This window comes from Theobroma umbraticum, unplaced genomic scaffold, assembly GCF_002168275.2.
Source record: "Theobroma umbraticum cultivar Fairchild unplaced genomic scaffold, ASM216827v3 scaffold_56.0, whole genome shotgun sequence".
Classification (NCBI taxonomy): Eukaryota; Viridiplantae; Streptophyta; class Magnoliopsida; order Malvales; family Malvaceae; genus Theobroma; species Theobroma umbraticum.
Window position 1 is genome coordinate 3,504,122 of NW_018397256.1, and position 26,631 is coordinate 3,530,752.

Below are 26,631 nucleotides of genomic sequence, written 5' to 3' on the forward strand. Positions count from 1 at the left end.
CTTGGTCTACACATGATATTCATAGAACAGTTAGTTGCATAATTTCGATCAACATGTGCATCGAACTAATTACTTACTTTTGCTTAACAAATGCAACGATTGGGTGAAACTATAAAGGATATAATGCCATTTTCAAATGAGACCATGACACTTGAGGATAACACTGCAACACTGAAAGACAACACTATGATGCTGAAGGATGACACTACAACACTAACGGATAATACTACATCTAATAAAAGAAATGAGGATCTGTTCCCTGTCAGTGAAAATAGTCTTATGACAATTCAGATGACAGGCTTGATGAATGGCATGATGACTAGCTTTATGACAATGACATTCCAATTTGCAATAATGTTGAAGGTGAAAAGGAACTTGTTGGAGGTGTTCATGTAGAAAATGTTTAGTATAATGACCCCATATATAATAACCTCATCATTGGTGAAAATGAGATTCATTCACCTAAGGCATTACTCGATGACAGCTATCAGGAAAAGGAAAATGCAACGATATCTCATACGTGTCTAATTCTAAGTGTAGAAATGTTCTCTTTCCAAACAATTACCATTGAGGAGTTGACATATGCTAATGATCGTTTATACAAAGGAAAAATGTTTTCCTTAAAGGCCAAGTTGAAACGAGCTTTGAACATATTGGCTCTAAAAGAGCAGCTTGAGATAAAAGTTAAAAGGTCATGTAAAAGTCGTTTTGAGGTTACTTGCAAGGATAAGGCATGTAAGTTGGATGTGTGTATAATGAAGTTACTTGAAAGAGAATATTGGTAAGTTCGAACATTTCACAAAGTACACACGTGAATTGTCGATGGTTTGTAAGGGCAATTTTGAATCATGAGTGTGAAGATAATTAGTGAACTTCTATCACACAAGCTTCAAGCTAATGGAGTATCATTGAGCCCTAAAGACATAATTGGTGAGATAAGGGTTCAGTAAGGATTGAAATGCTTGTATGATAATGCTTGGTAAGTAAAGAAGTATGCACAGAGGCTTGTTTTCGGTCCACCGGAGGAGTTATTTCAACTACTACCTTGGTATTTTTATATGTTGGAATGAGAAAATCCTAGCACAATCACTACAGGGGCTACTAATGAGGCACAAAGATTCAAATATTGTTTTTGATCATATAGGGCTTGTATCTTCTAGTTTAAGGATGCAATGTGTCTTACAACTACAATTAATGTGACACATCTGAAAGGAAAGTTTAAAGGTGTTTTGTTTGTGGCTGTATGTAAAGATGTAAACAAGTGCATATATCTAGTTGCATTTGGCATAGGTCATTTTAAAAACGAAGACTCGAGGACGTGGTTTCTTACTAAGTTGCTTGATGCTGTTGGTTGTCTTAAAAATACTATATTCATTTCTAATTAGCATATCGACATTAAAAAAGTAATCCAAAATGCATACCCAGAAGCGCACCACGATTTATGTGGTTACTACTTAAAAAAAAACCTTTAAAAACAAGTTCGAGGGTGATGACATTTCTATGATTTTTACCCGTGCTCGAGACTACTATAAGGTTTTCTATTTCAACAAACATATGAACCAGCTCAAATAGATTCACGCGGTAGCCCACTCTGACCTTATGAGAATAGGCCCTAAGAAATGGGCATATGCACATTCATCTATAAAGCAATACCAATTCAGGACATCCAACATTACAGAATATGTTAACTCATGCTTGAAGCATGCAAGACAAATGCCAATCACTATTTTAAACAAGTTCATCAAAGACATGTTTTAGCATGGTTCCATGATTAGTACAAGGAGGCCGTCAAGGTGACCACGCCCCTCAACCCTTGGACTGCCAAGCAGTTGAGCAAACAGTTTAACAATGCACATCGCTTTGTGATTATACCTATCAATCGAGTGAAGTTCGAAGTTAAAGATGGGAAGATGGATGGACCTGTAAACCTGTTCAGGAAGACGTGTTCATGTTGTGAGTTCTAGACAGATATACTGGCATGCTGCCATGCCATTGTGGCAATAAGATTAGGATATCTTTGTTTCTTATTTGAACCCTAATTAACTTAATATTTACATTGTGCTTGAACATTAAGTTCATTGTATTTTTTAGTAAATGCAGATGTGAAGCTGTTGAATTCTGCACTGACTACTACAAGACAACCATTTTTATGAAGGGTTATGCAGGGTCCATTCACCTGATAGTGCATCCCAGTGACTAGGACATCCCCCCTTATGTGAAGTTGCCTCTTCAAAATGTATCAAGCAACTTGTAGCTTAACGCTCTGCCACTCGTTCTAGTATTTCACATGAATTTCGTCGAAAACAACCTTGTACAGTCATGTGAATACATTAAGCATTGGGCTAAACTTGAGTCTGGTGATAAAGCAGAACTCCTGCTTTGATTAATGCGCCTTGCTCTTGTTAATAGCAAACCATAGCTCATGGTCCATTAACTTTGTCTCAGTGATTCAACAAATCATGATGTTCTGCAACAGACTAGTGCAAAAGTAGCCTTGTGGATATACGTCCAGTAACATTCCGAAGTACATACACTTGACTGCGTCATATTTCCCTTTCTCTTAGAGAGTCTTGTTGATGTAATGTAGTTGCGACCACTTACAATAGATGTTAATGGAGACCTTGAATGCTCACTTCTCCCTCAGCACAGCATGCAAACTGTCAAGATCATCACACTCTCTGAATAGCATCTGCAAAACATAACACACATGCACGGGTGAGTTAACCCATAATGTGCAACACGGTATACTGAAGAAAAAAATAAATGTTGTTACACAATATGCATACTAAGTAAAACGTTGTTACATGCTATATATACCAAGTAAAATGTTTGTTACGCGTTATGTTACATGTTAAACATTCCAAGACAAATGTTGTTACATGCCAACACTAAGCCATGTCGTTGTGATACCCAATCACTATAATTACTAACTCGTTACACGAACAGGCCTAAAATACCCAATGTAGTGACTCGTCAACTGTGCCGTGTCATGACATGCCAATCATTATAATTATTGATTTGTTACACGAGCTGCCTTAAAATACCCAATGTGGTGACATGTTAAAAACCCTAAAAACTAGTTAACCCACTACACATCAAATTAAATATTATAGTTCGTGTTACACAATATGCAGACACAAACCCCTTTCAAAACTTTGGTATAACCATAAACTGTGTCAACAAAAAAATGTTGTAGTTCTCGATCTCCATAATTTATCTAAAAAATATAAAACCAAGAAAAAAATAGTTAAAACACAACAAATGCAAAAGCAAGATCATATCACAGTAACCCAACAAAAAATGAACTAATAGAAGAAAGTTTTAATTTAAGACTAACTGACCTCTTTATAGATAACCCACATTGTGACTGTGATGTCGTTAAGCTTGCAAAGAACGAAGTCGAACACTCTGGTTCTTTTGGGAATGAGGAATAAATCAAACTCTCTTAGTTCTTTCATACATACGTTTGCAAATTCTAAAAACATAATAAAATGTGATGGCCTTATAATATGCATGCAGTGGAAGTTCAAACAGTTTCCTTGTTATTTTTTCACATTTTTTTCTATTTCAAGCCATGGTGTGTCACATATTCAAGCCATGGCATGTCATATTCAAGCCATGGCGTGTCACATATATGCTTACCATGCCATGTCACAGATCCTCACCAGGCCGTGTCACAGTTTCTCATTATCCGTATCACAGATTCTCACCATGCGGTCTCACTCAATTTCAACATGTTGTGCCACAAATTCTCACCATGCTATGTCACACATTCGTACTATGGCGTGTCATAAACTTTGAACTTTACCGTGTCACATATTCTCACCATGTCGTCTCATACACTCTCACCCTACCATATCACAGATTTCCTCCATGGCATGTCATAAACTCTAAACCCTACCATGTCATAGCCGTGTCACATATGCTCTCCATGTGGTCTCACACATTCTCACCTTGGCGTGTCATATATTCACATCATGATGTGTCACATTCTCACATTGACATGTCACATATTCTCACAATGTCATCTCACATATTCCCTCCAAGTCGTGTCACATATTCTCACCCTGCTGTGTGACATAGTCCTTCTATGGCATGTCATAAACTCTAAACCCTACTATGTCATAGCCATGTTACAAATGCTTACCTTGTCATCTCACATATTCTCACCATGGCATGTCACATTCTCACACTAGCATTGCACATATTCTCACCATGTCATCTCACATATTCCTTTCAAACCATGTCACATATTCTCACTTTGTCATGTCACATATTCCCTCTATAGCGTGTCACAAACTCTAAACCTTGTCGTGTCATAGTTGTGTCTCATATGCTCACCATGACGTGTCACACATTCCCACCCTAACGTTTCACCAACTATAAACTCTGCCGTGACACAGCTGTGTCACATATGACCTACTGTAGCATGACCAGTTTGTACATTGGATTCACATCTTCCTTCTTTCAAATCACCATAGTATCAGGGATTTCTGATTTCACATCATTCTCGAAGCTTTGGATTCATAACGATCGGTTTCTCGTTCGATTTAATATCACCATTCTTATACTGTCTGAAAAACGATGTCTGAAATATTTAAAAACCCATCTCTTGCAACTATTTTATTTTGCATAAGCTTCTCGAAAAAAAATGGATGTTTTGCACAAAATTAGAGAGAACAAATTCTATGCAGATTTATTTTTGCTAACATGCGTGTATGAGAATGCACATCAATGAACATGTCTCATTAAGGGCATTTTTGTCCCAAATCTCTTCTTTTGCCTAAAAACAATGAAAATTATTTGAAAGGTTATTTCTAAAAACACCTCATATTTTAGGGCTAAAAAAAAATTTTACCATTATACTATTTTGCTTATATGGGATCTTATGCTTTAAACTTTATTGTTGTTTTCATTATTTTTTTATCTATCATTTTATCACTTAAGAACCATAGTTGTTATTACCAAGATTTTACTTCTTCTTTTCTTTTGTTGCTTCATTATGGTGCTACAATGAATGCTATAAATCATCAATAAAAGTATGCAGGAGATAACTAATATTTCATAGTTTGAGTATATTTTTTATTTTTTTTAACTTTTTTTCTTTTATGACTTCTTATTTTTGGATAATTTCATTATACTTTAATTTTTTTGTTAATGCTGCTAATTTTTTCTTCATACTTGTTTTAGTTCTTTGTTAATACTTTTGGTTTTCCCATTATGGTTTTGTAGGAAATTAATAGATGTACATTTCTCTTGATAGCTATCTTGCTACAATTATGAAATTGTCTAAGTAGAAATGAGATTATTATACATTACACTCTTCTTTTTTGGATTTGGAGAAAGGGGATTTGAATCTTACTCTTTAAGTAGGAGAATCATGTACCAACCAATACGTCAAATGCTCGGGTGCTTATTATATATTATGCTCTTTTTAAGCACAAATTGAGATAAATTGAATAAATTTTAAATTCTATTGTATCCTATGTTTTGTTTAAGAGAACTCTTAAATTGACAATATTATGATTAATTATAGTTTGGAAACTTTTCAATCAAACAAATAAAACTTTATAGTTTATTTCAAATAATACATTGGTGGATTACATTTGTCAATACATGAAACATTTTTATTTTTGAACAGATTTATTACTAAATTATGCTATTTCTATGTCCATGAAACATAAAATCATGCTAGCCTAAGTGCATCGCCTAGACAACACTCTATTTATCAAAACACATAAATTTTGCATCTATCATGCAGCATAACTTTCACGGTATGTTGTTTTTATTTGTTATATTTTATTTATTTTAACTATTTTAACTTATTTATAATATGCTTTATTATTCATCTTGATATAACAAAAGTGGGGTACTTCTTTTGCTAAGCGCAAGAACGTTTGTTCTTTAAAATAATATTGAAAAGTAGTTATGGGTAACATAATATTATTTGCTAAGTGATATAATATTGCTGAGTTGTAGAAGGTTTAATAATATAATATTATTTGAATGTTATGGATTATATTAACAAAACTATAGTATTTAACATATAAATAAACAAAAAAAAATTTGTCAATTTTACTATAATAGACATTAGATTTCCTTTTCTATGACTTTTAGCTAAATACTACTCTTTATGTCTAGATTAATTTCATTTTCTTCGCTAAATACTTTCTTCATAAATTGATGTAATGTCACCCAAAATCTTCTTATTGATTGGTTTTCTAGATATTTCAGTGGACATACTACTCAATTTACCAAAACACACACTAATTTGATGATGCATTTAATGGTATTATTGCAATATTTAGTATTATAGTGAGTACATGATAGTTCCTTATGTCATGTTTGGTATAAAACAAAAGAGAATGAGATAGTAATTATTAAAATTAGAATTAGAGTCATAATAGAATGGTGTAATTAATGCTTAGTTTGGTTTATTAAGATGCTGCTATTATGAAGTCTTGAGAATTGGGGTTCAATTTGTTTGGTTGTCTACATAAATTAGTTATAATAAAGACAAGTTTTCTTTCTTTTCACATTTGTTACTGCATGTATCATTTTCTGCTCATTTTTTTAAGAATTTACAAAGTATTTATTTTTATTAGTGTGGATCAAATTACTTTTGGGGATGACTTTGTACATGTGATCGAAAGTTATGTAAGCTTCATTAATTTATATTTAGAAATACTATTGTAAGTTGCTTTGTTTTTTTTTTTCTTTTTTTAGCATTTGTTTGTGTGTTTAAGTTGCTTTGGGGCATTGAAACTGGTTGAATATCCCTTGGTTGGTTCTAACATTTTGTTAGGTGGCTGTTCATTGTAGTGTATATGTTTTTTATGAAATACTTTACTACTTTATTGATAGTATAAATTATACCTGCATATGTACAATTTCTTATTTATTATAATAGTTTTTTTGGAATTTAACAAACCTATAGTAAATCAGTTTGACTGTATTGAAGATTTTATGCCATGATCGAATAATTTCTGACTCTTATTTATTTATTAGCTTTAACTATCGATAAATTTATTCATCAGTATTTTTCAAGCACATACATAGCATTTTAATTAAATTTTTCTTCTTTATAGCTTTGACCTTTATATTTTCTATTTATGGTTTATAGACTTGCTGCTACTCACATTTTGATTTGATATTTACTTTTTCCTACTTATTCATACATATTTTACACCTTCTGCTTTATCTTGTTATCACTTTTTGATTTCTATAGATTTTACTTTTTGGTTGTTGGTATTGTTGTTCTATTTTTTATTTTTTTGCAAAATACAATATTCGTTTTATACTATTATGTCACGTTTACTTTCACAAATCAATTTTGTTGCTTACTTTCACTTTGTAGATTACAATTGTTTAATTGCAATTTCACAAATCATTTATTGCTCTTCAGTATCAAAATTTGAACCTATAGATAGAACTGTAATCATTTAAATGTTGAATATTATATTAATTGCAATTTTACAAAGCCAATTAAGTGATACTATTGTTTTTCCATATACATCTATTATTAAAATTGCATTTTGATTATAATATATTCTTATTATACACATCCATTTTTTCATAATCTCTAAGAATTTCACATTCTAAAGTCTTTTTATATCACTATTAACTTTTGCCAAGTTAGCATTTCTAACCAAATGACTTGTTACAAGCCTTTTGTTCACTTTTTGTTATTTTAGCAATTACAAATCAAAATACCTTTTCCTTTTTGTATGAAACTAGCAACCTTGGATAGAAGCTATTAGATATCCATAATTCAAGTGTAAGTTTTTCATTCAACTTGTGTATATAACAAATTGCAAAAAAAAGTTATTGGCAATTGCGCAGTAGGAAGCTTTTTCATTTTTACATGAAGACAGCAGAACAACCAATCCCACCACCAAGATAGCTATAAATACATTGCTATATCTTTTATAACGAAATATTTTGTATATATGACCTTTTGATCAATAATTTTATTTTTTGATGAAATTATCATTACATATCTATTTCTCGAAACATCCTAAAATAAATTAAAAAAAAATTATAGCATCTCGAGCAAAGCACACAGACACCACGCTAGTAACAGAGAAATGAAAGCATAAGCTCACACTTCTCTCGTCAGCCTAAGCCACATGTTATTGGAGTTTACATGTTTATAATTTTATATTAATTTTTTAATGGCTTAAGACGTGATAGTATTTTTTTTTTTCTTTAGTTTGGATCAAGTTACACTGATTTAAGAAATCTCAATCATTACACACTTTAAAATCTTTTTGCCCAGATATGCAACCTAATTTAATATTCGAGTTTTGTAAATTATATTGGTTAATTTTTAAGTTAAGTAAATCATATTTTCAAATAATCAAATTTAATATATCTACTTGTTTTGATTGCATTACATTCAAATGTACACAATTTAAGGCAAATTTCCCAATTTAGATGCTATAAATATTAGATTAATTTAAAAAGATAATATTTAAAAAATTTAAATAAATTTTTATTTTTTTTCAATTCGATTAAGTTTTTATATTTTTATTTTGAGTCAAATAATCGCTTATAATTAATGATTGATTAATTATTATTAGATAAAATACTACTTATCATCTTATGTCATATGTTACTGATGTCATATGCCGTTATACTATAATAGGTGATAACATGGCATGATGACTTGACTATGTGACAGTATTTTCACTCTTCACGTCAATGTCATGTTAATGTCACATGTACATAAAATGATAAATGATATTTTAATTAATTAACTATTAATTATAAAAAATTATTTAATTTAAAATAAAAATAAAAAAATTTTATTGAATGTAATAAAAAATAATAATTTATTTAAATTTTTAAAATAATTTAAAGATTTTTTTCGAGCATCAACATTTACGAATACAAGGTATATGAATATACATTGTTAAATCCAACATAAAGAATAAAGTAATGGATCTTATATATTCCAAGAGTAGTAGTTAATAAAATTCCCCCATTCTTGGGCTGTAGAGTTTCTTTTGATTTGATCTAAATTATAATAAGAGAGAAAACATCCGCATTAAACGTTTCAAATCAAGTAGACAAAAAGGACTCCAAGTTGGGCTTTGCTGCGAAAAAGCAGTTTTTTTGTCAATGTGAACAGTCAAGCAATGATTTAGAAAGTGATTTTCCAATTAACAATCCTTCATGGCTGAGGATATTGGCACTGTTGTGCTGTGAAAACATGAATGATGACATAACTCAAAAATTAGTAAACAGATGTTTCAAATTTGGATTTTTCATTTCCTCTTGCCTCTTGCTCACTGAAATATAATTTATTTGCACAGCTCCGTAAATACTATGCTCATTTTATCTGCTATTTAGTTCCTATAATTAATACTCAACAATCGTAGCATAAAGTAAGCCCACTTCATATTATTCTTCTATAGAAAAATCACACTATCGAACACATTAATGAAAAAAATAATTTAGTTTTGATCAATTCCCAATATCTTATTTGTAAATTATAATTCATAATTTAATCATCTCATTGATAATTTATTTAAGTGAAAAGTTCATCTACGTTTAAGTTAGATCAAATAAATTTTTATAATCAACTGTTGATTAATTGATATTAATAAAAATATCATTTATCATTTTATATGTATGTGACGTTTATAAGATTATTATTTATTATATAATATAAAATAATAAATAATATTTTAATTAATAATATATAATTAATTATTATTTGTAAAAATTTATTTATTTTAAAAATACAGATATAATAATTTACTTTGAAACAATAAAAGAATTATTTTATGATGAGAACATGATCAAATTATTACGAATAATTTGAATAAAAAAATTATAATTATTACGTGTCACCTATTTGCAGAATGACAATGGTGCGAATCGCGCTTTTGCAAGGACTTGCTGTTTTGTCCATTTCCGAACCAACAAACAGGAGCTCAAACTTAAGCCAATGTCGTGCTCTGGCATTAGCGCTTTTTTCCTGTTTATAGCAACATTTTTTTTTTTAAAGAAAAGAGAAAATTGCCCTTGACTAAAACTAATTTTGTCATTTTAGAGCCAACTCCTTCAGTCTCTCTCTCTTTGAACGCTTCTCCTCTCTCTCTCAAAGTCTTTTTTGTTTCTCCCTCTCTGGAAACTGGAAAGAAGGAATCTTGGGGTTTTGAACAGTGAATCTTTGCGGCATCAGTGTATCTGGGTAAGAGAATCTTCCACTGTTTTTGCTCAGTCTTTCTCATGTTTTTCCTTTTTAAAAGTTCACTTAGGGTTTCAAAAGTTAGTTTTTGTCTTCACTAACTATTGCTTCTATTTTCATTTCTTTCTATTATTTGCATGATCTTTCTTCACGGGTTTTTCATTCCTTTTGACTTTCAATTAGCTCTTCAAACATTTTTCTTCTCAAATTTTGTTTTTAGTTTTTATCAATGGACTGTACATAGCTATTTCTGTTTTTAGTTGTTTCAAATCAAATTAGCACTGGGATTCATTAGCTCTGTATAATCTGGGTTAATGAAATTGCTGGTCATATATTCTTTGCCGCTGGAAGTTTCACTGTAATTAGAGGTAATTACCAGGATAACAAGATTCTGAATTGGAAACAGGGTATCAATATTCTCCTGTTTAGAGTTCTTGCTATTTTCTTGTGGTCTGTAATTTGGGTCATGGCTGGTGTTATTTTTGTTTCCAGGTTTTTATTATTGGGATTGGTTCAGTGTAAAGGTTGCATGATTTTGTCTGGTAATCGTTCAAAAAAGTTTTTTTTATTATATTTTTGTTAATCTAAATGCTATTGTCATCTTCATTACTTTGACGTGCGCAATGATATCTGTCTGATTCATGGCGGCCCTTTTAAGATAGAAATTTAAGTCAAAGCAAAGTTCTTCTTGCATCTTGAATGAATTGAATATTCTAAATATATCCAAGTTATTTTATTAGACGACTTTAGTCATTAATGAGTCTAATTGTTTAATAACTCATGTCTTTTGTACTGTTCTCCACCCATTTGAACATGAATTGTACTCATCATTACTTTTTGCCCAATATCAAATTGATGAATTCATGATTTGCAGCTTTTCTTAGCAACCAATATATGTGCTAACGCTTATCAGCTTTGTTGATCTCATGGTGTTTGTGGTGAGGTTGTTTTAATTAACACTTACTTTTACTTGTAAATATGAACAATATCAATGAGGGAACTGCCAATATTCATAATCTTGTGGTTTTGTTTTTATGCCTAAATTTCTTGGAATTCCATTTTCAGGATTTGCAAAGTGTTAGTGTTGCCATCAGGAGTATTTTTCTGTTATTAAAAGTAATTTTAGAATGGAGTTATTTCTGATTGATCTTCACCTAGTAGAATTAGATACTCATATTTAAAGTGTGCAATGCATACTCATCCTTGTGTTTGTGTTTTTGTGTGAATCTGATATATAACACTCTTTGAGTAGTATGTGTGTGTATATATGTATATATATATATATATACACTACTCTTCTTGATCTTCTAAAGTTGGCAGATAATGAAGTGGTTATAGTTTGTTGGTAGTCCAGTTTATTAGTTACTGGAAATATGCTAAATAATGCTTTGCTCTGGTATAAGTTTAGTTATTGAAGGATGCAAATATTAAGTTGATTAATTATTGTCAATTTAGGTTATAAGTTTGTGGGCTATCCTGTTTATTACCCCATACATATATATAATACTCTTCTTGATCTTTCTAAAGTTTGCAGATAAGGAAGTTGTTATAGTTCGTTGGCAGTTGTTTATTAGTTTCTGGAAATACGCTAAATGATACTTTGCTCTGGTATAAGTTTAGTTATTGAGGCTGCAAATATTAAGTTGATTAATTATTATCAATTGACCTTTTAAGTGTGTGGGCTATCTTGTTTATTAGTTACTGGAAATATATGTATACATATATTTATATATATATTTATTATAATACTTCTTTGATCTTCTAAATTTGCAGATAAGGAATTGGCTATGAGTTTGTGGGCAATCCTGTTTATTAGTTACTGGAATTATGCTAAATAGTTCTTTGTTCTGATATGCGTTTAGTTATTGAGGTTGCAAATATTAGGTCGATTATTATATTGTGAATTCACCTTGTTTAGTACTTTTTTTCCTTGTTTCTGAAAATTGTCAAAACAGTACTTGTCCCAGTCTTTAGTCTAAGAAATTTTGCAATGTTTTCATCTCTTCTAGATTGAAGTTGGATATCATTTGGCTGCCATTCAAAGGACTATGTGAGATCTCTTATCATTCACTATAAGGAAGGAGCGGTGCAAATTTCTCATGGCAACTGAGAGTCCAATTAGAATTTCAGAAATGAGTGGAAAATGGCCCACCCATCAGGAGGCTGCAGCATTTTCAGCATCATCTACTAATCTCGCAGCAGAAGAATTAGGACTGCTTCAAAGGGGTCATAGGTATCTTCCAAGTGGAACAGAGGCAGTCCCTAATCGTAGTGGAAGTGCTCCTCCAAGCATGGAGGGTTCTTATTTGGCCATAGATAACCTTATATCCCAGCAAAACCCCACCGTTAATGTGAACTCAGCTAGTTTGAACAGTGCACTAGCAAAATGTCAGTCTGAAGAACAGTTATGTGCTCATCCAGCCTACATAGCATATTACTGTTCAAATGTCAATCTTAACCCTAGACTTCCTCCTCCACTTATCTCATGGAGGAATCAGCATCTCAAGCGTCATATTGGTAGGTTTGGCAATAATCAGGTTTTGAGTTCTATAGATGACAGTGGTGATACTTTTTTGCATTTCTCAAAAGGCTCTCTTTCTACACACAATGAAGTGCCAGAGGATGATCAGTCGCCCCATCAATCTTCGGATGATTTGATAGAAAGCGCTAATGGGTTTTTGTTTGGACAGGATGTGGCTTCACTGGTTGGCCAACAGAAAGAACCTGTCAATTTAGTAAAGGTAAAGATCTTGGTAACAATTTTATTTGTTGCAACATGTCAAATTCCCTGATTATTAATTAGCATGCTTGGGTGCATTTGTCATTCTTTTGTTGAGATTGGAAACACTCCAGCATCAATTGACAATAACCGCACGGAAGTTTTTTATTTACTTCTTCTTGGGAGAGCTCGGTCGGGGGTGGGGGGGGGGGGGGGTGGGGGGGGTGGAAGTGGTGTGGGGAGTGAGGTGGTTGTAAAGCCTAAAGTTTGTTGAAATCCCTTACAAGTTCTCACTTTGTTTTGTTTGGGTTGTGTGTTTGTAACTGATAAGTTTTTGGTTATAAACTTACAGGAAAACTTCCCCTGCATTTCATCACCTGTATATAATCAGTCTCAACCTCTAAGTTATGGAATAACAGAAATAGATTATTGTGACGGTGATTCCAATTCCCTGCATGACCTCTCTATTACTGCTGCAAGTACTATTACCTCAACTTTGGACACAGATAGAGGGCTATCATCTAGAGTTGATCAAAAGACTGTGCCTACTTCAAACTCATTGTCCCATCCTTGTACAGCAACTGCATCAGCCGTGCCTTATCTTCAAAAAGGAGTTCTACATGATAGAGATATCCATCTGAAGGATGAAGCTATTGTTGGCGATGCTAGTAGCTCAGATGTTTCTGTTATTGAGTGTGAGATGAAAGATCTTAATATATCTACCCTGCGCCTGCAAAATTCTGAAAATCATAAATAAAAGAATCAAGAACAAAAGCGACGTCACTACCAGAATAGTTTGGTCCAACACCAAGGACCATTACAACAACCAAGCAACCCATTTCAGGTTCAAACTGCCAAGTCCCAATCAACTCCTCAGGGACTAAATGGTGCTTACATTGGCATGGATCAGTTTATGCAAGCCCCCTCCAAGTTTGCAGCTGAGGTACAGCCGGTACTCCAGTCATCTGGGTTCACACCACCATTTTATGCAACTGCAGGATACATGACTACACCAAATCCGTTTTATACAAATGTTCAAGCTCCAGGTTTACCTTCTCCTCAGTATGGTGTAGGTGGATATGGTTTTAATTCTTCTGCTGTTCCCCCATTTATCACTTACCCACCTAGTGGTGCTATTCCATTTGTTTTTGATGGCTCTATGGGTCCAAACTTCAATTCACAGATGCCTGGTGTTTCATCTGGTGGAAGCATTGCAAATGGAGCTGATATGCAACACCTTAACAAGTTCTATGGGCAGTTTGGATATGCAGCCCAATCTTCCTTTGGTGACCCACTTTATATGCAATGTTTCCAACAGCCATTTGGGGAAGCGTATGGTATTTCTGGTCAATATGACCCTATGGCTAGGGGTGGCATCGTTGGGAGCCAGAATAGTGGTTTTGACTCTCATAAAGGGTCTAACCTTGCTGTTTGCACAGAGGATCAGAAATTACAACATCAGCGAGGTGGAGGATCAAGTAATCTGAATACAGGTAGAGGAGGGTTGATGAGCCCTCATTACGTTGGAAACCCTCAAAACATGATACAATATCCGTCTGCGTCGTTTGCTAGTCCATTTATGCCTGGATCTCAAGTAGCAGGGACAGGTGTTCCTGTTGGGAAGAATGACATTAGATTTGCAGCTAGTTCTGGTGTATATTCTGGATGGCAACCTCAAAGAGGATTTGAGAGTTCTAATGACCCCCAGATATATAATTTTCTTGAAGAGTTGAAATCTGGGAAAGGCCGAAGATTTGAGCTATCTGATATTGTAGGACATGTTGTTGAATTCAGGCAAGTTCTAGACTGCAATTAATATTCATTTTGTTTATTTATTTATTTATTGGGTAAATTACAAAAACTCCCTTGTGGTTTGACATGGAAGACAATTGCTGCCTAAGGTTAAATTCTAACACTTAGCCACCCTGTGTATTTGTCATTTAGCATTTGCAATATGCTTGACATGTTAACTCTATAGACATGCGAGGGTTACATGTTTTGCCTGTTACTGGAAACTTCTTCTTTTTTATGCTGATTTCAATTCTACCATATCAAAAGAAAAGCTAATACAAGCAAAATTAGACTTCTCTTTTGTTCACTTTTACTGTATCTGACTTTCTCACTCTAGACTTATATTCTTCCGGCCCAAATATCAGAAGATATCCACACAGAATCAAAATCCTAAGAACAAGTGAAACAAAATAGCCATCTAATGCTGCCACTCCCAAATTCAAAATTGAACACATACCCATCATTCTACAAGTCTGTATACACAGAAGGCAACAATCATGATAGGGACTTTCCACTTTCCAAAATAATTGAATCTTTCAAAACTTTCATTTGCATGAAATTGATCAGAGCCTTTTAGACTAGTTTGTCAAATTAAGGTATGGATGAGGATGAAAGATGAAAAAAAAAAAGGAACAAATTAGGGGTGGGAGGAGGGAGGGTGCACAGCTGAAACTTGGAGCCATGCTCCAGCCTTAGCTTTGGAAGGATTTTTCTTCTTTTGGCTAGAAACCGTGGATGATTAAAGAGAGAGAAATTACATACGCTTAGAGAGAGAGTTGAAAGTTTCTGGCAAATGAGAAAATGGATGAGGAAAGAAAAAAGTTGGCCACATGGCTGAAAGTGAGTGGGATTAATTAACAGTGTTAATCTGGTGGCTAAAGGAAAAATCCTCAGGTACTTAATTCTCACTTTTTGAATCTGAAGGGGCAAAATTTTCACCCTTAACCACAGGGTATTTTGTGTAGTTTACCCTTATTATTTTTGGCACTGGAACATTAAATAACAGCAGGAAGTTTCAAATATAGTGCTGATCAACATGGGAGTCGATTTATTCAGCAAAAGTTAGAAAATTGTAGCATTGAGGAGAAGGCATCTGTATTCAAAGAAGTTCTTCCACATGCTTCCAAACTAATGACTGATGTCTTTGGTAACTACGTTATTCAGAAGGTGTGTTCCAAAATACCTACCAAACTTTATATATATATATATATATAAACTACCACATTTTGTATAGTTTGTAACTGCAGGTTATCTGGGTTTTCTGAGTTAATCTTTTTACATTGTCTATATGCAGTTTTTTGAGTATGGAAGCCCTGAGCAGAGAAAGGAACTTGCCAATAAGCTTTCTGGTCAGATTTTGAATTTTAGTCTGCAAATGTATGGCTGTCGTGTAATACAAAAGGTATTTCTGATCTCTACACCATACTAATTGGTGCCAAGCATATGTTTTATCCCATTCCTGTGCATCTTTAAACTTGTAAATCTGAATTGTCTTGGCTGCTGGCTTTTACCTTTCATTTTCTGCTTTTCTTGCATGTCAAAAAGGTAGGAGTCTGAGTTAGCTTTCCCGAAATGTGTTCTGATGGTTGTTCTTTTGTTATTTACTTTTGTTTTGTAGACATAGTCAACTCTGATACAACATGCCACATATTCTTTATGTAAAAGAAAAGTCCATTCTAAGGAGAATGCTTAGAATCTTGAGATATATTTTACTAGGTACAAGAAATAGAATTATATGTACATAATATAGTGCTTCTCTGGTAGATTCTGTGCATAAATGTACCTATCATGTTTAAGTCTATTCCTGATTAAGAAGATTCATATGCTCTTTTCAAAACATACTGAAGAATTTCTTCCCAGTGAATCTTTTTTATACTGGTAATATGTATGATTGTGCTTTTCAGAAGTGTACTGGATGCTGATTTTCGTGTACCTAAAATGTTTCTTAGATTCATTTGTTGAAATTTTGTAGCAATGAGGATCAATAATGGGCCCCAACTTTTCTATTTCATAACTAATTCTGTCTTCATATTAGAGCCATAGGAATCTTTTTGTAGTAATCTACATCTTGGCAGATTTATTTGTTACTTGTTGATACCTTTGAGGGGTTGGACCTCAACTGGATCATTCTGGACTAAAGCTTGGTGTTTGTGTCTCACCAAGTGCTTTAGAGAAGTAGGCAGGGTGCTTCAATCCCACATCAGGTAGGTAGGGGATTTTCTGGTGATTCCCTCTCCCATGCTTAACTCAGTAGGTGTCTAGAAGAGAGAGGAGAGGGAAGGAGAAGACGAGATGAGAGAGAAAAGAGGGAGCATGAGAGTGAGGAGTGGAAATTGTACTTGGGATCATATGCATTAGACTTGGCAATTTGTGTTTGTGTGTGCTAACCGTGTTGTGTAAACATAAGGTATTAATAGTTATATGGGTAAACACAAATACAATATGATTAATTAAACGTGTCAAGGTCATAAACACATACATGGATATGTTTATTAAAAGTGTAACACGACAATTTATGCTTAACATGTCTATTAAATGGGTCGGATTAAATTTATTATGGTAAGACATGATTGCTAACCTGTTTAAATGATTAACACGGTTAAATTAAAACATATTTTGTTAATAATTTAATTATAATATATATATACAAATAAAATAGTACTCTATTATTCAAATTTAAAACAAATAATCATAAAACATCCATAACAAAACAATAATATCCATTATGTGAAAAATCCATCAACATCAACATAAGCATTATAAAAATCCAACATAAACATCAGCGTCAACATAAGAGTACCATAATAAAATCCAAATAATATTCATGATCCATCCACATAATAAAACATCAAGAGCCAAGATTGAAGACTCTTGTCACTGCCACATTTCATTGTCATGCTACAAACCTATTTATAAAATAGAAAAAATATATTAATAAAATTAGATAAAATTTATACAGGTTACTTAAATCGGTCATAAATGGGTGAACTAGTTATATGGGTTGATAACATGATTAACTAATTGAGTTAAACTGGCTAAGCAGGTTTGACACATTTAAGACGTGCAATTGTTGTCTTAAACGTGTTGAAACGATTAATATACAGAACAAAATTACCATAAACTTGCTTAACTTCGTGTCTTGTTAACGTGTCGTGTGCAAAATTGCCAAGTCTAATGTGCATAGCTGTCCTATTTAGCCTGCCCTTTTAGGGACAGGTGGTGTCTATTGATACAGCCACATAGGCACCTCACCATATGTGGGTTTCATGGCCTTCTTAGATGACTGGCCGTTCAGGGACAGGTGGTGTCTATTGATAGCCACGTAGGCGCCTCGCCATATGTGCGTTTTATGGGCTTCTTAGATGGTTGGGCCTTAGGCCAAGTCATAACATTACTCATATGCAGATGCGTTTATTTGTAGAAAAAAAGACAGTTATTAAAGGAAATTTAGAGTATGCTACTGTTTCTATTAAAGTTGGAAGTTGAACTTTTGGTATATTGGTAAAATCCATGGATATATGGGTAGTTCTTTTATACTTTGGTTAATAAATTGACCCAATGTACTAGTTTTTACTGTATTATTAACAGTTAAATTGCTTAACTTATTTGTCTTGGATTATTGTGCATAATTTGATTAAATACGTAAATTGCCTTGGATATAAAGTTTCTGTGTTCTTCTATTTTGTGGTACATGCAAAAGTTCACAATTTCTGTGCATCTGCCATGTGTAAAAGCAACTGCTGTATATATATATCTGTTTCCTTCTTTACCTTTAGCAGGTTTTGTTGTCTTGTTGTTTTGGTGGCAGGGTTGGTTGCAGTTGTTCATTAGGATAGATGAAAATACATTTAGTAATCTGTTGGCTTTGGCCGATTGGTAGCATAGCTTTACATTGCTTATATAGTTACATTCTGAACTTAATCGTGTGGATGTTTGTTTATTGTGCTTGTGTGTTGCTTCATCTATTTGAAGATGATGTTAACAAATATCATAATTTCTGGAAACACACTTTTTTTTGCCAATATCAGGAGGTGATTCTTTTCAGTTTTTTCATCTGTTTTCTTTTCCAGGAGGCTTTTAGTTAATGTTTGGGATAATATAGGTTGCTTTGCGTGCTAGATTCTGAGATAATTGTCATTATAGAACATAAAACTATCTTGTTCGACAGATATCAAGTATTTGCTTCTTTTAAGAATTGATACTTGTCGCTTTCCTTTCTGAGACCAAAATTAGTTTTGACTTTATATGCGCATTTAGGCACTTGAAGTTATTGATCTTGAACAAAAAGCTCAGCTTGTTCGTGAACTGGATGGACATGTTATGAGATGTGTACGTGATCAAAATGGAAATCATGTCATACAAAAGTGCATTGAGAGTGTCCCTACAGACAAAATTGGGTTTATAATTTCTGCTTTTCATGGTCAAGTTGCAACACTTTCTACTCATCCTTATGGTTGCCGTGTCATACAGGTAAGACTACACTTAGGTGGAGCTATTGGAGCTTTCCTTCTTTTCTTCTCCTTTTTCATCCTTTTCTTGTCCATAGAACACTATGGAGCTGTTTTTTTGTTTCTTGTAGAGGGTTTTAGAACATTGCACAGACGAGCAGCAATGCCAGTTTATAGTGGATGAAATCTTGGAATCTGTTTGTGCTCTTGCTCAGGACCAATATGGGAATTATGTTACCCAGGTTAGTGTTTCATTTTGGCTCATGTTGGTTGCAATTTTAATATCTGTCTGGTTCAAAGCTTGTCAATTTTGGAACTTGTGATTGCTTCTTGATTCTTCCAGTAATTATTTATGTGTTTGATATACCCAGATAGCTAGGGCACTCGATTCATTACAAAGTACTGTAATTTTGATAGTTTATACCTGTTTGCAACAAGATATACAGCTTGGGTTCTTATTAATATCTTCCAAAATGTGTTTTGTTACATCAGTTACCAAAATATTTGAGGCGATACGGACATGATTCTTTCATCACCAAATAAAGAATTCTAATCAGGATTAGATGCTCTAATGGCACTTAAATATTTTTTCTTTAACCATAATACTGTGTTCAGGAAACTTTGACTTCGTTTCAGTTTGGTTTATTATTTTTACTGTTCAATGTAGTCAATGCTTCAAACCATAAAGCTATATCTTCCTACTACAATCTTAGTTTATTTTAGTTAGGGTTGGTTAGCAAACCTGATGGTCTACTGATGCAGCACAGGAGAATAAAGAGTAGGAGACGGAGCAATAAGGTTAGAGGGGAGAGAAGACAGGATAGAGATAGAAAGTAGAGAGAAAGATGGAGCAAAGGGAGAAGAAAGAGAAAGAAAGAACTTAGAAGAGGGAGAGAGAATTTGAATATTCAAACATCAAAATGCCAAATAATATAACAAAATAAAGTATTTACAGTTACAGCATGTAACCCTAGTCCATGATGAAGAGCGAATTCCCAAACTAACGTTATTATAGATCATATGCTTAAATATTCTAGTTATCCTTTATCAGCCACTAATTAGTAGTTGGTTGTTTTATTTTCATCTTGTTACTTAGTTTTGTGCTTTTGTTGAAATAGTCTTGTGGGAACACCAGAGATCACTACCAGACCTGAAAAAGATCTTACCTGCTTTAGTGCTAACCTTAAGCCATCAGGAATAAGAGGATTACCAGTTTTTATTTTAATGTTTTAAGGTCTAGTCAGTAATAAATTGCAGTTTTTGTCTATTGCCTGCGACTGGAGAGTGCATTATTTTTTGTAGAAATCTTAGGCTGTGATGGCTGTTCATGAATCTGAGGTACTTATGTTGCTTTCTTTGTAGTAGTTTTTACCCTTTTCATACGATTCTTAAATTTCTAGGCTTGAATGAACTTAGGGCATGTAGATCGGGAAAGCTGTTTGGAAATGAGTCTGATACTTCATAATTTTGCTTGTTTTGGGAGGATGCAAGTGTCACAGGCGTAGGCCTGAACCCAAAAGAGCAGCCTATTAGGTGAAGTGAGCATCCCTCTGCACATGCCCAAGATCACTCTAGCACATCCAATGTGGGACTCAGTTCACTCCTGCTTGCATAGTCTTGCATTGTACTGCCTCCAAGTCCACATGATAGTACCCCTAGGGCCATTGTCATGGGCTTGGGCCTCAAACCAAAAGACTAGCCTATTGGATGAAATGATCATCCCTTTATATATGCTGAAGATAACCTTAGCATGTATCCAATATGGGACCCAGCACACTGACACACCATGACACAAGCACTGTTCAATCCTATTACTGTTGTTCAACATGTGTGTGTTTTGTACCTGTGCATGTCTGTTCATGCTCTGATTTTTTGTCTTAGTTGATTCTCATTTTTCTTTAATGTTCTTGATTTGAAGAATGAAGGCTTTTTCAAATTCCGTGTATACCTTCTCCAACTGCATGAATGAGATATCCTTTCTGTTATAATTTCCTCTTTCCATTGTTGATGTCAATCTAAATGTCATATCATTTGCAGCATGTATTGGAGAGGGGAAAGCTTCAAGAAAGAAGCAAAATTATTAGCAAGTTGTCTGGGTATATTGTGCAACTGAGCCAGCATAAATTTGCATCAAATGTTATTGAGAAATGCTTGGAATATGGTGGTCCCTCTGAACGAGAACTAATAGTTGAGGAGATTGTTGGACATACTGAGGGAAATGATAATTTATTGGTGAGTCCTTATAGTGCTTATGATAAATAATGGTTGTATAAATTGCAACAATGTTCTGTAGCCTGAAGGAAACAGATTGGATTATGTGCAAGATTTCTACCATGAATTACATTTCCTATTCATATTTAACAATTGATACCTTTGTGAACTTGAATGAGCTGTGCTGTACATATGACTTTACTGCTTAATTTAAGATATTAAAGAAAATGAGTAAGAATTGACCTCAATATGTGTCTGTTGTGTGAGGAGAGGGAGAGAACCAATGACTGCTCCATCACCTGGAAATCTGAGATTGGCATTAAAAAAAAACTAGTTGTTTCTTTCTTTGCCAATATCTTAATTCTCTCTTCCTTTTTCTGCCTGTCTGTTTCTTCTCTCGTACTACACCTCCATGGTGCTTGTCAAAACACCAGTTTGTCTGTTAAAAGCAAAATGAAGTCTTACTTAAGTATGTAAGTGTATATACATGTATATATTAATTTATTTTTCATCATATTTGTGATAAATTAAAGCAACAGAAAAGACTTTGAAAGAGAATGGCTTTTATTATTTTAGCATCTGATTTTAGCACATTCTGCCAACCCCTTACCAATTTCTCTTGGAAGTAAATTATGTGTATAAGATGAATTTTTTGTGTTTTTTACCTTTTCCCTTTTTATTAGTCTTAAATATAATAAACTTGATGGGCGTCATGTTCTTAAATGCTTGACTTCACTCTATTGCTATGGAGTGATCTTTGTGGAAATATGTTGTTTGTTTGGTTTTTTTTTTCTTCAGCTCTACAATTGTTTTATTTTAGACATGCTAGTTAAATGTTCATGACATATAGAAATTGGATGTCTGCTGGTCTCAAATAAGAAAAAGCTCCTTGTAACATTTTTGTGCCTGGTCTTACTTTTCCAACTCCATCCTACTTGTGGAGGTTCAGATTTTTGTTTTTCTTGAAGTCATTATTCTGTCATCCAATTAAATCATAATTGTTTATAGATTGATAGCACTTACCGCATCTGATGTGAGAATTTTGAATATGAAGTTCTATTGCACTTAGTTAATGTGTTCAATTGTTTAATGTTCCAGATAATGATGAAGGACCAATTTGCAAATTATGTTGTCCAGAAGATTTTTGAAACATGTACAGATAATCAACGAGCAGTACTGCTTAGTCGCATCAGATTGCATGCTCATGCTTTGAAAAAATATACTTATGGAAAACACATTGTTGCTCGGTTTGAGCAGCTATTTGGAGAAGGTATGTGCTAATAGATTCACTGACTTGCTTGTACTCTTGCTTTGACTTATGCTTCCTAAATTTTTAAAAAATTTTGTGGTATATTTCTTTCTGCTCATAAGTTTTTTTTCTAGCTTGATGCCGTTGTTAATTATCTCTATCATGCCAAGAAGTTGTGTTTTGGTGAACCATTTTAGCCCTATGGGTTTACTTCTTCCTTTGAAGGCCAATTACTTTATTAATATTTTCAAATCTGTTCGCATCTTCTAATGCATTGATGTTATCTACTTGTCTTGAAGTAAAGCTTCTAAAGTCACCATGAAGAATGGGAACAATAACAAATATAAGTGAGTGGTGAGGGTACAAGAACATGATATTTGAGTGGACGGACAATGATAAGTAGCACATCAGTAGATAAAGGTGTTAAAAGACTAGGTAGCACATCAGTAGATAAAAGTGTTAAAAGGCTGCATCTTGAAAAAATGCCAATAAAATATTAGATTATCTGTCAAAATTAATGACTTAAAGGCTTGTGAATTATCTAAGTGTTGGAAGGTGGTTTTGTTTCACTGGATGAATCTTTAACTATTTGCCAGCCAGGGTGGAGTGAAAAAAATGGTAGAGGTGGTCAGACACAGCTGATCAGGAACCGAAGTGCACCTTTTCTTTTTCTGTGGTTGTTTTTCCCTTGATGATAAGAACAAAAATAATGATTTTTTTTTTCTTGAGTGAAGGTATGTTTGAATTTACAAAAGTGTTGTGCAGAAACAAAAACTATGGCAGGATGAATGGTTGTTGGGACTTAAGGGCTGCTTCTTTATTTTTTTGTACGGGGGGGTGTGGGTTGGGGACAGTTTGCCTCCTTTGAACACAATTTTTTATGACACTTGACAAGAACAATAAGAATGGTTTTTTGTTTTTCTTTTTTTGGGTGAGTGTATGTTTGAATCTTCAAAATCAGTTTTCAAGAAACCAAACCATATTAATCCAGTTAAAACAACAAGAAGTTCTCAAAAACAGAGGGTGTTCCATTTTAAGGGTATTGAAGCCTCTGAGAGGGAAACCGTGGGGGTTTGATGGGGGACAACAAAAATGGTTGAGAGAAATGAACTTAGGAGCCCTCAGATGAAGTTTTGGGTGGCTAGAATGCATGTATGTGGTTAGAACACTTAAGAGGGTAGGATACGAGTTTCTGATGAGGCATGACTTGCTGATGCAAATAATCATTTGCATGTGAATGAATCAATTATACTGTAAGGTGTTTGAGATAGAAATATGGTTTCCTTTCTATATACTCTTTCTTTTTGTATTTTTTGGTTGCCTAAGGCATCAGAAGACTGAATGTTGTTTGGTAAAACTGACAGTTGAAAGAATTGAATATTTCAAGAGCTGAAATTTTAGCTGAAACATTTAATTGAAATGTTGGATAGCTAAAGCTACTGAAGTTTGAACGAGAGTTATTAACAATGGTGAAGCGATAATACACCAAGTTAAACATATAGTTTAGGAAAATTAGATGAAATAATGTATAGTGATATTGGTTATGGTTGTAACGATTATGATTATACTCTGGTATTGATGCCGATAATAATCATGATATTCATGTTTGTAATTTTGCTGATGGTTAAGGTAGTGAAAAGTGTCAAAGGGAATAATGGTGGCAATCGTATTTCGGCGGCATTGGTAATGGTGAGGCTGCAAGGGTGTTGGTAGTATTTATAGTATTGGAGCCATAATATTCTGATGGTTGTAGGGGTAGAGCGAGGTGGTGACAGATGGTGTGGTATGGTGGTCATGATGGTAGCATTCTTGCTGCTTATAATATTGTGATGATGGTGTTAATGATCTTACTAATGGTTGTAGGGGTAGAGTAAGGTGGTGACAGGGTGTGCATGGTGGTCGTGATGGTAGCATTCTTGCTGCCGATAATATTCTGACAAACACTTGTAATAATTATGTGAGGAGCAACTTGATACCTAAAATGAATTTTACAAGTTGATTGCTTAGTCATTATGTGTCATTGTATGCTTAACATATAAGTTCATAAGACTTGGTAAGACTTGAAGATTTAGGTTTATTGTTTATTGGTTTTATGTTGGATACTTAACATATAAAGCAGTCATTTCCCATTTCATGAAATAATAATAGTCAAAAAGTGGTTATATTCCATGCTATATTTCTTGGAGGATGAGATGCTTGACCATAGTGGATGTTAACTATTTTGAGTCTATTCTTCTCCTGCGTACAGAAAATCAGACTACAGGGTCTTGATACAGACATTAAGGGAGTTTCTGGGATGTCCTCCAAGTGCTGTTGAGGCTGGGAAAGCATTGCAGTGAAGGCCTGTTCATTGAACGGTTCGAAGTCTTGACATGGGTTCCTCGGCTGGTGGATCTAACGATGGGTGTCAGATGGCTAAGCCCAATGATGTCCCCTGCTGCAGGAAGTTTCAATCATTAGTGACAGTGACAGGGTTTATAATGTTCAACCAGTAAATATATGTATATCTATCCATGTTTATGTTTGCGTAGCATAATTATTCTACCTGAAAAAGAAAATGAAAAAGGAAAAATAGAATTATGGGATTCTATGTAGGAGATTGCAATATATTTTTAAGGGGAATTACTTGGAACTAGAAACTTGGAAGGAAGCCCTTCCTGATGCTGTAAAATTATTTACTGCAACTGTTATGCATGTGTGGTTTTAATGGAAAAGAAAAAGAGTATGGGATCTGGAATTTACATCCTTCGTTGTGAATTTGCATAGAAGTTGAAGCTGCCATGACATTCACAGATGGTAACTATAAATAGGGACAAGAGAATTCATGGCATCCTTGAAACTGTTGTGTTGCTTGTTTTGAAATAAATAAATCTTTTGCTTGATATAGATTATACTCAAAATTTAAACGTGAAATATCAGCAAGGATTACGCGCAAGTGCACACGGTTGTTACGAGTAATATAATAATAAGTAGAGTTGTCGATCTTTTGAGGAATTGAATTACTATTTGTTACTAATTATTAAAATTGTAACAAGTTAAGTTTTATTCAAGCAACAAGCAACAAGAAGTACGAGTTGTTAAAATTGAAATAAAAGTTACTCAAAAGTTTACTTTAATTTAAGGATTGCAAGTTAAATGAGTAGTGAGGAAACAATATAATTAAGGTCTAGGACTATAGTTTCAGTTATTGCTTTGTAAGGATACAAGATCAATCAACTACTTACTTTCTATGAAAATCAATGTTAGTCTAGGTTTCCTAAGCATGCGTGGTACGTCGTCGAGTTATCATACAATTCCGTAGCTTCATTAACTATCTATATGTCTATAGAACATTAACTAAAGCTAAGTTCACTAAGTTTAGGACTTATAGTGACTATGTATGATTAATAGGTATATGTCTATCCTGTTAATTAATCACCTACTTAATTTCTTAATATGAGATGAACATACATTACTTAAATTTGGATCCTTTTAGATTGTCCTTCTTAGGCTTCATCTAAAACTCCATATTCAACTTGCTGATGATACAATAAGCATAAATTTGAATAACCATTGATATTCTCGTAAAAGCAAATAGAGGAAGAATCTAAAGTCCAACTACACAATAGCATCCACCATAATCCTAGATTAAAAACTCTAGCTCAATATATTCACAATGAAAGTACACAATTCAAGAAACAAAAACATTGTTTTACAAAAAGAGTAAGAGAGAGAGAATCAAATCTAGAGTGAGAAAGTATTGTGTTGCAGCTTTTGAATCTTCCAGCTCTTGATTCCTCTTCCTCTTTCCCTTTTTGTTCTTGCCTCCTTTTGTCAAAAATGGTCTCTCCAAATCCCCCCTCTTTTTCAGTGCAAAACTTTTTATTTATACCTCTTTTTTTTTTTAGCTTGCCCTAGAAACCCGTACAGGAATATTCATTATCTGACGTGTTCTCGCTGCAGCGAATTTGTTCCTAACTTGGTATTACAAATTGCTTCATTTTCGCTGCAGTGAGAATGGAATTTCGCTCCAGCG

The 26,631-nt window shown here is 33.6% G+C and overlaps 2 protein-coding genes across 2 annotated transcripts; both read left to right on the forward strand.

Annotated features, from left to right (window-relative positions):
• Window positions 1–9,959: 9,959 nt before the first annotated feature.
• Window positions 9,960–25,357, forward strand: LOC110410428 (pumilio homolog 5-like). The gene is made up of 10 exons (XM_021420095.2): window positions 9,960–10,201; window positions 12,208–12,939; window positions 13,270–14,711; window positions 15,734–15,875; window positions 16,003–16,110; window positions 18,966–19,178; window positions 19,288–19,398; window positions 21,194–21,388; window positions 22,466–22,637; window positions 24,865–25,357. Exons 2-3 carry the CDS (start codon window positions 12,298–12,300, stop codon window positions 13,672–13,674), a joined length of 1,047 nt encoding a protein of 348 aa, XP_021275770.2. The 5' UTR covers window positions 9,960–10,201; window positions 12,208–12,297; the 3' UTR covers window positions 13,675–14,711; window positions 15,734–15,875; window positions 16,003–16,110; window positions 18,966–19,178; window positions 19,288–19,398; window positions 21,194–21,388; window positions 22,466–22,637; window positions 24,865–25,357.
• On the forward strand, window positions 13,819–24,955 carry LOC149527505 (pumilio homolog 6, chloroplastic-like). The gene is made up of 10 exons (XM_089782550.1): window positions 13,819–14,711; window positions 15,734–15,875; window positions 16,003–16,110; window positions 18,966–19,178; window positions 19,288–19,398; window positions 19,880–19,954; window positions 21,194–21,388; window positions 22,466–22,637; window positions 24,370–24,442; window positions 24,865–24,955. Exons 1-10 carry the CDS (start codon window positions 13,819–13,821, stop codon window positions 24,953–24,955), a joined length of 2,073 nt encoding a protein of 690 aa, XP_089638676.1.
• Window positions 25,358–26,631: the final 1,274 nt, after the last annotated feature.